This window comes from Fusarium verticillioides, chromosome 9 (assembly GCF_000149555.1).
Source record: "Fusarium verticillioides 7600 chromosome 9, whole genome shotgun sequence".
Taxonomy (NCBI): domain Eukaryota; kingdom Fungi; phylum Ascomycota; class Sordariomycetes; order Hypocreales; family Nectriaceae; genus Fusarium; species Fusarium verticillioides.
In genome coordinates this window covers 1,943,871-1,956,645 of record NC_031683.1, presented here as the reverse complement: position 1 = coordinate 1,956,645, position 12,775 = coordinate 1,943,871, and the positions used below count along the sequence as shown (strand labels likewise).

The 12,775-nt window shown below is 49.0% G+C and overlaps 3 protein-coding genes across 3 annotated transcripts; all 3 read right to left on the bottom strand.

The window, feature by feature from the left end:
- Positions 1–1,215: 1,215 nt before the first annotated feature.
- On the bottom strand, positions 1,216–4,440 carry FVEG_10269 (hypothetical protein). Its single transcript, XM_018899340.1, has 2 exons — positions 3,571–4,440; positions 1,216–3,507 (listed from the first exon to the last, which is right to left on the bottom strand). Exons 1-2 carry the CDS (start codon positions 3,707–3,709, stop codon positions 1,811–1,813), a joined length of 1,836 nt encoding a protein of 611 aa, XP_018757393.1. The 5' UTR covers positions 3,710–4,440; the 3' UTR covers positions 1,216–1,810.
- A 4,246-nt stretch (positions 4,441–8,686) lies between these two features.
- FVEG_10270 (hypothetical protein) lies at positions 8,687–11,469 on the bottom strand. The gene is made up of 2 exons (XM_018899341.1): positions 10,689–11,469; positions 8,687–10,636 (listed from the first exon to the last, which is right to left on the bottom strand). The coding sequence occupies exons 1-2, from the start codon at positions 10,864–10,866 to the stop codon at positions 9,186–9,188; spliced, it is 1,629 nt and encodes a 542-aa protein (XP_018757394.1). The 5' UTR covers positions 10,867–11,469; the 3' UTR covers positions 8,687–9,185.
- A 931-nt stretch (positions 11,470–12,400) lies between these two features.
- Positions 12,401–12,574, bottom strand: FVEG_16770 (hypothetical protein; the record flags this gene model as incomplete). Its single annotated transcript, XM_018906002.1, has 1 exon — positions 12,401–12,574. The coding sequence occupies one exon, from the start codon at positions 12,572–12,574 to the stop codon at positions 12,401–12,403; it is 174 nt and encodes a 57-aa protein (XP_018757395.1).
- Positions 12,575–12,775: the final 201 nt, after the last annotated feature.

Sequence of the window (12,775 nt, the reverse complement as noted above, 5' to 3'; positions counted from 1 at the left end):
TTCTATCCGAGTCGTGTATTCCTTCAGACCTTCTAATCAACCTTGAGACTTCCTTTTGCTCATATCTCAACCTCTATCGTCGCCGGCGGCTTCTTATCTCGCTCCCACCACTAACCGTTGGTCCTCAATGGTTGATTGGCATCAACCAGTCCAAACGTACAACCAAAAGCGTCTTCTCCCACACAATACTCCGAACTGGTTTTCCTTTTCACCAAATCCTTATTCTCCCATAGACACCGCCTGTATTTCATCGCCAGAGTTCATTGTCGCCGAGGCTGTCCCCCTACTGAGCCACGCCTTATGGCTGTTATGACTCACAAACAAAACCGTAATTCTGCCACCTTGCCGCCCCTCCAGAAAAGAAACACTTTAGAGTGACTAAATCCCTTTTTACCTCTTTCATCTGCCACTGATACATGACTTTACTGATAATTGTCCTGTTGTGTTCAAGATGCTCCCGCCTCGCTAACATTCCCTGACCCTGGCAACTGTCACTCGGTCAGTACATCGCCATTTCTCATTAAAGCCTATTATCAAGATGGCCGTGGATCATTTAATCTCAATTCATTCTTCCGGGGGTATCATCTTCCTCATCGGCGTAGCTTTGGCCCTCCATCATCTTGACAAGAATTTCGTGAGATTCAAGAGGCTATCAGACTTCTGACTTCTAGTTAGCATACTAGGATCAACTCACAGAGTCCCACTAAGTTTATAATAAGTTTACCTAAGGCTTTTGAGCCCTTAGGATAGAGATCCTAAGTTTCTTGATCATCGTAGAGGAGCATTATGCAGTCAGTAGCTCCGGGTACGTGATCACTACAAGCGAGTAGCTAACATGCAAGGTCATCACTACGGAGTAAGCTCCAGTCTATTAAGGTTTAGTCTACATCTGCCTTTCCATTCGTTCCTTCGCGCACAGTGTCCCATATCATACGTATCAAGGACTGAGATACGACCGAGACTTGCTCCTGAGATCGAGGGTGCTCCGTTGTGGGGAGCGGCATCAAGTGGTGCTCCAGCTACTTTATTCCCACAACATCTTGATGTATAAAGTCTATGCTGATGAGGATGTCACGTCGGAATGGACAGCTGTCGATCCCAATTCTGGATTCAGTTATCGGCACAATGCATGAGTTTCAGAAGTATAAGCACTGCCATTCACCCAGGATAGCAAGTTATTGTTTAGTTGTGCAGTCAGGCAATACAGAGACTTCACTCAGGCGAACGACGCAAAGATATTCTTCAAGATTCTATTAATTCATATATCTCGCTGACATGCTTCCCTCCCTATCTATTCATATGTATCCCGCCAAAGCAAAGATCCTCAATTGCTTGCTGGCCTCACACAAGGGTATCTGCCTATCCCGGTATAGTAATCCACGCATAAAACCGCCCGAAAGATGCAATATTGAACAGAGAGAAAACAAACACATGCTGCAGTTAAACAGTTCTGTGCCCTATGCAGCGTTCCATGACTTTGGTTTCCCGTCTCATCTCAATCCATCCTTCTTCAACACCGTGGTATCTCAAAGCAAACAAATGACTTAACAATGACACTCAAGAAAAAGACGATAAAAGGAAATAGGTATGTGGTTGTCCTGGTATATCCATGACAGACAAAAAGGAAATGTGCAACAAGAGAAAGTTCGTCAGATAGTGGAGGATGGGTATCCTGTCGTTATGTTCCTCGTCCTCCTCTTCAGGGGTGATTATTAGTACAGATATATGGTAATGCAGAGTTTGAGAAAGAGAATAAATGAAATCATGATGCTCAAAGAATGCTTTTTCGTTCCGAGATTTTAAAAACGCCTTATAGTCTCATGTCCCCATCATCCAAGTAAAATGTCGTGGGTGAGCCGAACTGTTGCTGTTGGGCCTGGGGCATGAAGCCAGGGTTGGATGTGTACCCTTGTTGGGGGTGGCCCATTCGCATTGGCAGTTCGTAGCCTGCTGGCATAGACGTGGGAATCATGTCGGCATACATAGCTGGCACAGGAGGGACAGCCTCGTGCTCGGAAGCAGGACTTCCATACACGCTTGTCTTCTTTTTGGGACGCAGGTTCTCAAGGCTTAGTCGCTTGCCCCAAGATCCAGGTCGCTTCGAAGGAATGGGTGTAGCAGGACGAGGAGCTATAGGTTGTTGGGGAGGCATGTAGACGTTAGACATGACAGTGTCTTGTTGAGGGAAGTGCTGTTGCATGCCAGTCATGTCCCATTGCTGCTGAGGAAGCTCTTGACCAGGCAAGATGTAGGTCATGGAAGCATCAGCAAAGGTGTTCATCTGGTCAGGAGCAAACTTGGGCGCATCCACTGGCCAGACATGCTCGTTAGGAATGGGGAACGGTGTTCCAGGATGAGGGCCAGCAGTGAGATCATCGTGAACCATAGGCTCAGGAAGACCATCCATTGGTGTCGTGGGTCGAGTCTCCTGCTTGATGCGTCGGGCAGGGAACGAAGGTGCTTCCGGTGTTTGAGGAGCTTGCTTCGTCACAGTGACCATGGGTGTGTTGGTCTCACTGGTCTCGGCCGTCGTGGATTGAGCACCATCAGCATGGCCAACAGTGTCCATCAAGCATTGAGATCGGAAGGGCAGAGAGAACTGCAGGTCAATCTCGCTTGGTGGCGGTGTAGTAGGGCTAGTGAAAGGCGATGTGCCCAGGATGAAAGCAAGACGCACGAGTGTTGAGATGTCCTCACCGAGATGACGGGCCTCGAGCATACGCTTGAGATCACCGGAGGAACGAGGGCGCCATGTGAGTTGCGTTCTCTTCTCCTTGGGCCAGATGCAAGTCTTGAAGACAGACTTGACCTTGGACTGACGCATGAGATTGTGCACTTGAACCTTGTACTCCCAGTTGTTCACATCAAAGCCATCCTCGAAGTGCTTAGCGATATGCTCAAAGTACTTGTCGCGGCTGGCTGAAGCCTGGTCGTTGGATGAAGCCTCAAAGACACGGTCCTTGCAGCTGGCGAATCCACAACCAAAGACAACCTGAGGGCACAGCTCTGTCTTTGCAGTGCTATTAGGGAGAGCGTCCATGCGGTGAGTCTCTTTGGCGTGAGTGCTGTAGGCTCGCTCAGTAGCGAAAGAGAGATGGCAGCCCTTGGTCTTGCAAAGCCAAGTCACATCAGCGCCGTGGAAATTGTAAAGATGCTTCTTGAAATCACTTTTCCTGCCGAAACCAACGGGGTTGTTGTCGAGGAAGCACATGGGGCACTGATACTTCTTAGAGGTTGGTGTGACATGCCGGGGCGACGGGTGAGAGGTGACATCGCATGAAGGGATGGGTGACTGCATGAGATTGGGCGAGTCGAGCCATGTGCGATCGGCAACTTTACCGATCTCACCGTCGTGAATCGAGGGAACGTCGCCTGCGTTATCCTGCCATGTTGATTGGGTTCGAATCGAGGCCGCATCGGATCGTGCATGAGAGGCCTCAGAACTGCTCCATGCTAGTGAGGGAGCGCTGGTGTTGCTGAGGAGTGTCGATGCTGAAAAGGTAGAGGCTCGGGCTGTTAATTGTTAGCAGGGCTTACATTGAATTGTGTTGTGTGGCGGAAATCACTCACATCCAGCACCCAGACCGCTCAGAGCGCATACGAGACTTGAGACGCCGTAGCGTCGGGTAAGCCCCAAGAGGATCTGCTGGTCCTCTTCGGACAGAGGCCTCACTTGGTCCTCTTGAACTGGAAATGGAAACATGTTCATGTTGTGATTGAAGAGTGCTCGAGGCTCGGTCGACGATGCGATAACGCGCACTCAGCGCTTGAGTGACTCAGCAACAGTGACACGAACAAAAGAGCAACGGCTTGTGTCGAGGTCGATGTCAGCAATAGAAAACAGTCGCCGACGATGTGACTATCATCAAGTTTGAGTCGGCGAAGTCGAGTCGACAGTCGAATCTTTGAGGCGTCGTGAAGGCCTGGCGATACCAAGGAGCGTCGGTGAGTTGAGTTAACGTCCGGCGATAGTTGATCAGCAAACACGGTTCGAATCGTGTGAGTGAGTGCGAAACGAGGGGAAATCGACAGCCCGCGACGATTGGTGTTTGGTAGTTTAGTCGTTGAGTCGTAAACTGAGAGCGCTGTGGAATTTGATGCGATAGTTGCAAGTCTGTGGGTATGTATGTATGTGATTAAAGCAGACAAGAGCAGAGCAGATCAATTAATGTAAGAGTGAAGAATAGACGAGACACGACGAGGCACGCAAGGGTCCTTGTTTGAGGATGGGGGAGGCAGACATAAAAAGTATGGGTAGGCCAGGTAATAGAGAGGGTCAAGTCAGTCAGTGTCAGTCAATGTCAGTCAGAAGAGGGAGAGTAGAGCAGATGAAGAGTAGGCAGGCAGTAGATGGATAGTAGGGCAGGGGACAGAGAGAGACTAGAGACTAGAGACTAGAGACTAGAGAGAGGCAGAGACAGAGGCAGGACAGGGCAGGACAGAAGAGGGAAAGTCCTTCTAGAAGCTTTCTTCGAATCCCTGGACTTGGGTGAGACATTATAACGGGCTTGCCGGAGTGATCGCTCACTGTCGACCCACGCTCGACTTATCCATGTCCTGGCTAGTCTGAGGGCTAGTGACTCCGTCAGCCAGGGGGTCCCCTGTTCATCACCGAGGCCGTTTCAGGAACGTCATTCGCTCAGAGAAACTCTGTTTTTTTGCAGGAGACGGAGAATCAAGTGACGTGCCTGTCGATGATGTACTTTTTGGGGAGTTTCACATGAGATGGAATCAACAGGGACCCAGATATCTCCTTTGACATGATACGCAATATACATTGTATGCTTTACACTCAACTATACTCCCAACAGTGGCTTTTAAACCATTCAGGCGTGCCTTACTAAATCCTCGATAGCCCGATTAACTTGGCCCTCGCTCTTTTTGGGTGTGCTAAAGTGACCACTGCCCTAGACTAGTATAGTAAGGTCTGTTGTCTTCTGTTATGGTCAGGCTGGGTAGCAACGGACGGGGCTACCAAGTCGAGTCCGACTGAATTGCGACCCTGACCAGAGGATGATGGATCCCATTAAAAAAAAAATTCGGCTGGAGCTACCGATAAACTCATCTCATCTCATCTCGACAGTTTAAAGTGTCTGCTGTGCTGTCTGCGTCTGGCTGTGCTGTGCTGTGCTGTACCCAAAAATAATTAGGGACTGCGCCAGCAAATTACGTTACCTTGGTATTACATTACGTAGACGGGCATGACACGACCTGCTGAAACAGTTCTGCCGTCTTTCTAGAAGACGCTGCATACAAGAGAGATTACATGGCATTTGCTTTTCAGCGCGATACAACACTGAAGACATACAAACCTGCAGACATATACGAAGTATTAATTAATGGAGGGTTGATGATTTCATTCATGGTGGGCTCCTTTTTCTTGTCTTGTGTCCTGTGCTTTGAGGTCAGTGAGTTCATCACATCGACAACCTGATGAACCCTGCTCTTCCTCGCTTCGGGTTCGTTTGTTTCTCGAGTCCGTCAAGAGAGAGTCCAAGTGCCGTTCAAAACCGTTGACACCTTGAGCAGACGATGACCAGAAGTTGTACGTAACCGAATCAAGCCCAACTCGAGCAACTTGATCACGCACAAGGTTTAGTTTTGGTTTCGTTAGTCAGAACAACTCTATCGCTACCAATCCCCCTAATTAACGAGCACACATACATAAAACGTGGCTTCCGAGTATCGGTCACCCTCCCCACTCGACTTCTTCAGAAGAAGAAGACCAAGATAGAGCCAAGACCCCGTAATAGTCAAGCGCATCAGCAATAACGCGGGCCAGCAGACGACCCTGTTTCAGCGGGAAATGACGATGGGCCAATCTCTGGCTTCTGCTGTGAAAGACGGCGTCTGAATGGCCTGCCGAGACTTTACGGTGCGGAGTCTGGAGGGTTGCGTCTTGATCGTATTGGCCTGAGCATGGGGGGGTCATGACACGAGCCTGGTCAGTGTCTAAGCCACTTTGGAGAGGTGAGCCCCCCCCTGTAGATGGGATTTTGGTAACACTCAGCGAAAGAGAGAGAAAAGTTGCAGAGGAAGAAAAAAGAGGTCAAAACATTTGATCAGTGTGGATGCTGGTGTGAGGTGAGGTGAGTGAGTGGTGACACCCAATGCTCGCCCAGCTACGGTGAGAGTCCTTGGCAAGATGACTACTTATTAACTTCTATTCACTTTCAACCCCCATCTCATGATAATGACGATGATTGTCTGCACAACCAACGATGGTGCTGCTGCTGCTGCTGCCTCGTTCCCAGTAGACTAGATTGAAGAACCCGCCCAAGAGTCGACAGCAACGCCATTTCCGTAAAACAACAACTTCAAAGAAAAAGAAAGAAGGCCCCAAAAACTTCAATGCGACAAGTCACTTCACTGAAGACGTTTGTGCCGTATCTGGCTGATTAGGGTTTTTTGTTTGCATTTGCTTTGTTTCATCTCACGTTCTGACCGCTTCCCTGTGGCGTTTGCTTTTTCTTCTCGAAAAATTCTGGACCTTTTTTTCTGATTCAACGCGACACGAGTGGCATCCATCAGTGGGTTGAAATTACAATGCGTTGCTTGATGGAGGGACGGATATAGTACTCTTTGGGTAGCTCACTCATGCAACCGATGCGTTTTGGGCACCATGATCAGCACTGTAGATCCTGAGCCATAGCCATCCACCATCCAATGCTTGCTTGTGCTTTTTTGCTTGCTCTCACGGTTGCCTCGTGATGGTATACCCTTGTAAGTTAAAGGCAGAAAGGCTGGGGTAACAGAGAGATGATGTGCTGCATTGCATTGATGAATCGCCCACCAACAACAATTCAATCAGTCAAGTCAGTCAATCAATCCATATTGTGGTGACATGCCTACTGCAGAACGTGACAGGCCTCTCTTCTCCTTCTGTTCCTGTCGTTTGTGAGGCATCCTATCCTCTATCGGGAACCCTTGCCATCAACCCAAGTCTTCCGATTTGCCCGTGCTGGTGCATCACTAACCAAGTCATCATGTAACTCATTTACCCTGGGACCTGAAAAGACAGGACTTGTCGCTTGTTCAGCTCATATCCCCGCAGCCACTAGAGTCGAGACCACTCTAATACCACGCCACGATGGAACGTTGTGACTTATGGAGCAAGATTCACCCGTGGAGCATAGCCTCACGAAGCCTTCGTCAATGATGCTGAATGATGATGAATCAGTCACGCTCACGATCAACATCAAACTCGAGCAAGACTCAAGTGGAGTGAAGACGTGAAACCTTCTGTAACGCTCTCCCACGTGGTCCACCCGCCCTGTAGATCTTTGTCTAGACCTGGAGACACAACCTTAACTTACAGAGGGAACAAGTTTGTCCGTCCGTCCGTTGGCTGCTCTCCGTGTCAAGCAATCAAGCCGACTCGAGGACAGCCAAGCCCACCAGTTCTTATCACGGCATCGCAGCCATTCCCCTTCTTGGTCCGCACTCCACGTGGAGGTTATGCAGGTCCCCTATCTCCAGCATCCCCAAGAGTTTCACTTGACCTCCAACCTACATACAGCCTATTCTATTGTCCAGAGAACCCTTGTCAGGGATAACCCTCTCAAGCCTCTTCTTCCCTTGCCATTGAGCTCAAGGAAACAACGCCAAAAGCTGACATCTATTTTTGCCTGCCTCTAACTCGCTCTTGTTTCGGACGTCAAGCCACAAACTCATGTAAACACATTCTGTGACATTTCGACATGCACTGTAATCAAGAATTGACAAGCAGCCATGAACCTTCTCTGCCGCGGCATCATCTATTCTGGGTTTATCGGGAGAGCCTGCCGCAAGCCCCAAAGCACCCCCAGGTCCTTATCTCGACCTCGCGGGATCCTTGTCGTCCAGAGGGTTTAGGCCTCGTCCGCGAAGCTGGTTCCCGTCCGCGCTTTTGACTGTGCTTCAGCCTTCCTGTATATGCCGCTCGCTATTTTTCATCCCAAAGAGCGGCACTGATCACTTGGTGACTCTGCTTCTTGATCATCAACAGGACGAAATAAGCCGCCATGAAACATTTTTAGAAAAGAGCTAGGTGATTCTCGCGGAATCATGGAGGTTTTACTTTGTTAGTTGGTGAGATGTTTTATGCGATGAATGCAATATCACCTCATTTCAGACACACGTCAAACCGCGAGTTCGGTACCTAGATCCAAGCAAAGATCCGAATCTCGATACTCATCTTCACAATTTATCAGAGGGAGAGAATCTTTCCGCGTAAACTCTATATCCTCGTACAAAGGACTCGTAGTACATGATTCCATGCCAACGGCTGCTACCCTGTACAACGTCGTTTGTCTGGGAGAACTCTGTACAGTTGCATTTGCCCTTGACATAAACTCTCTTGGCAGATCGTATGGCCAAAACAAGACATTCCATGCACTCGTATCTACAAGGAATGTCACTGACGACACAGTCGCTCACGGCAGTTGCGGTTGTGACCCTAGCGTCAACACCATGTAACGCATATCTTCATCCATCACTTCCGCTGACAAGTCGATAGAGGGATACTCTATACGTGAACCTCGGATAACGCCGTACCTTGTAAACTCTATTGCATTTTGTTTCTACCTTGATCTGGGTTGTCCCTTGTTTCAGTGTTGTTTTGTCAGAAGTGTAATATCGTGATCGACATCTTGCGTAAACTCAGAAGCTTGGAGCAGATATCCGTAGCTCCGAGACCGACCGGCTACCTCGATTACCACAGGAACATATCACTGCCTTAGACTCAGAGGAACGTGCAGTGGGGACCTCACGGATCCGACATTGGCGTACTATGCTTGACTGAACGTGTATGATCCTGACTACAACGGTATCAAAGCATCACGATGATACACATGGGCACAGAGCCTATGGGCCACAGTAATCACATACACAGCTGTAACCTGGGAAATAATGCTATTAACTCAAGCAGGGGGTATCAAATCCAATACACTTAGATGTGTAACCTATCAACCATACCAAACAAACTCCCATACCTTGAACACACTCAAACACAATCCTGGCTTTTGAGCAATAGCAAACATGACCATGAAATACTTCCAAAGTACTCCCATCCATAAATTACCACAAGAAAATTGGTGCTAGGGGACACACCTGTCTGCTGTTTCACCGACAGATATATAGACAAAGAAGAAAAATAGGGACAGTTTGCAAGATCAATATGAAGTAGGCTTCACACGTCTGCTTTGTTATGTGTATGTTGAGTCAAACCCAAACTGTACGTGTGGGTTCATAGGGTCTGTGGATGTAATACATGCTCCATCAGCAGCGGTTGTAATACCTTGAGGTCCATATGGACCTGAGAAGCTTGGACTTGACATGAATGTAGAGTCCATCATATCAGTATCCGGCATGTCAATGTCCTGCTCTGGAACATTGCCAGCAATAGACTGGAAACTCCGCAAGTCCTCGGCAATAATGCCTCCACTAGCTTGCTGCATCATTGCAAATTGCTGCTGTTGCCGGGGATCATACATGGGTGCTGAAGCCATGTTGTACTGGAAATGGTGCGGCATAGCTCCAGGAGTTGCCGAACTAACAGGCATAGTGTGGCGCGGAGCCGGAGCGGATCGGCCAGAACGAAGAGGCCCGGGTCTATGGGCATAGGCGCGGCGCTGAGCCATGTATGCCATATTGGGATTTGTGGTTCCACGAGAGATGCGGAATTGGTGCTGGTCCGTACTTGGAGACGGGCCTGAGGGTGGCAGAGGAGGTGCCCGAGACTTGTGTCCCATAATGACCTGGCGGCATTGATCCTTGAGAGGGTTGATGAAATCTTCGCGATACTCCTTGATCGACGAGGGTTCCGTACCAAGGGCAATGGCATACTGAACAAGAAGTTGCAGGTCACCGAGATGTCTTGTTTCAAGGCGTTTCCTGAGAATGCCACTGGATTGAGGGTGCCATTGCAACTGACTTCGTTCGTCTTCACCCCACGAAGTACCCTGCCAGGCACGCACCAGACCAGATTGTCGAAGGAGGTTTCGTATCCTTGCAGAATAAGTCCACTCTCCGCTGTTGGAGCCTTCATCGAAATGCTTGACAACATGGGCCACAAATTCCTTAAAAATCGTATCGGCCTCGTCATCGTTGGGAGATTCAAAAACTTGAGAGCAGTTCTCAAAACCACAAGCAAAAACAGTTTGAGGACATAGGTTGACCTTGGCTTCATCAAGAGCCATGCGCGAACCACCGTGAGCTTGTTTTAAATGGGTTTTGTATGCCGTCTGCCAGTCAAAAACCATGTCGCAACCTTTTTGTCGACAGAACCATTGGGCGTTGGTATTGTGGAAATCCTCAATGTGCCTCTTCAAGTCGTTTTTACGGGTACATGTCTTCTGAATGCCTTCTTCCCTGCAAAAGCCACATGTAAAAGAGCCCTTTTGCTTGGGCGCTGGTGTTGACGATTCATTGGATGCGGGCGATGTTTCCTCCTCGTGGGTGATGGAAGGGCGAGCAGCCTGTTTGCGACCAAGGAGCTTGGCAGTGCGGGCGGATACGTTGGAGATGATGCTGCCTCGAGTCGATGAGTTGTCGGATGAAAAAGTTCGTATGCTAGCTTTATCGAAGATGCTTGGGGTTTCTTCAGATTTTACCGAAGAAAATGTACTTGAAGTAACTACAGATGCTCCATCGTTGACTGAAAGACACGATGTTAGCGGCGACAGTGAAAAGTCAAATTAATTACTCACTGGAAATGGAAGACGAATTAGCCTCCTCGTTTATCAATTGAGCAATGCCATCACGACCATAGCGTTGCATCAAATGGCGGATCAGCTGCCGATCAAGAGAAGTATCCTGATTAGACATTTGAGAATGCTGCGAAGCCTGCGACACGCTATCGGCGTCGGACCACGAGTCCGGAGCCATGATGATTGTGATGATGGAAGAGCAAAGTCAAATCAGGGCTGAAGAGAAGAACTCGCTCCGATTGAATGGATAGTGGAGTCCAGCGACTCAAACCCCCAAAGTTGGTGGATCTGGGCTGGTATGGGGCTGTCTGGGTCAGGGCTCCCACAGTGAAGATGGAAGCCGATAACGACAGCAACAGAGTGCAGTGAAAGGGCAGAAATGAAAAAGGGACGAGAAGGAATCGGAGCCAGCGGGTATATTGTGGGAATTGGAGACCACAAGAGAATGAGGCAACCAAAAAGAATGACAGATTGTTGAAGCTGCTTCGCGAATGAAAAGCCGTTCCAGGGGACAGCAGGGATCAACTGATAGCGGGTGAGATAGCGGTATGCGTACGAGATACAGTTGCTCTGGGGTAAGAGTAACAGGAAAGATATGAGCGGGGACAGTTGGAGCCAAGAGTGAGGAGATGGTCTGTCTGTCTGAAACTGAAGGGGGCGGCAAGTGGTTATTATTATACTGAAGCACTTTGAGTATCCAAAAGGACAGGGCAGGCAACGATGAGATTAGAGGTGAAGGAGAGGAAGAAGAGATGAAATACTTGTAAAGATGAGGAAAAACCCGCTCGCAGTGACGATCGAAGGAGGGGAACTCAAGTAATGAATGAACAAGAGGCATGGCATGGATGATGGATGGCACCGCCTGGCCCTAAACCCGACTTGGCCCTTGATGTTGGAGAATTACGACAACCCAATAGAATCCAGCCCAAGAAGAAGGTAGGTAGCCCAGCATGCCATGCCATGCCATGCCTTGCCTTGTCTTGACAAGACATGAGTTTAGGGTGCGTGCATGCATGCTATACTCTGCTCTGCCGCTGGAAATTATTGACCGAGTACTGCAACTACCTGTAGATCAACCCTAAGCGACCAATATAATACCTATCCTCGGAATAGCTTCAATCAAGGACGACCCTTGAAACTCAGGGACTAGCCTCGCTCGGCACTCATAACCGTGAAGATCCAGAACGAGGCAAGGGAAGATTGTTCGGATAGATGAACCAAGCCAATATACATACATAGATACCGGCAAAAGACCACAGAGTTGCAACTCTGTGGAGTGTGCATGGGCTGTGATCAGAACCTTATGCATCGCTGGGACACAGGGATGTTTCAACGGCGGCATCATATTGCAACTACCTAGCAGATGACGAGAACGACGACGGCGGCGATGACAGCTAACGAACGTTGGCCTCCACTGCCTAGCCAGTCCAGAACATGATCTACCAGTCTACCTACCTACAGCACAACTCGCCGACTCGACTCGAGGAGATCGTCATGCGGCATGAGCTGATGATACCTGGCTAGTATGGTTCAGAGTGATATCGACTCAGACTCGGTCTAAGAATATTCACCGCTGCTAGACATCAATCACGACAAGCATCCCTTCCCTTTACCAGCCTCAACACCAGAAACATATCTAATTATCCCACTCGCTCGCCTGCCCAGGCTCTCAATCATAAACGTTGCCGAAATGATCATCTTGACTGGCCAATTTACGTCTCGACGTTGCGACTCGACACTTGGTGCTCCACCAAAAACGACATGGAGAAACCGTGGAAACTGATCCGGATCCACGCCGCGCCGCCCCGGACATGCAACGGTGACTGCACTTTTAGGTGAAAGTATCTCGTGATGGGATCGTCCTTGGCCTGGAGACGAGCAGACATGGTGAGATTCTTGCAGTAGCCCCAGCCTTGGTTGGAAGCATAGACCAACGCTTGGGTCTGCGCTGTGTGTTGGTGGTTGAAGTGGACAGGTCAAATTGTGCAGTCCTTGAAATAAAATAAGAACACTAATTTGCAATTAATGCCATGAGGCCTAAGATCTTATCTCAGACATCGTGTTGCAGCACAGTAAGAAATGAAGCC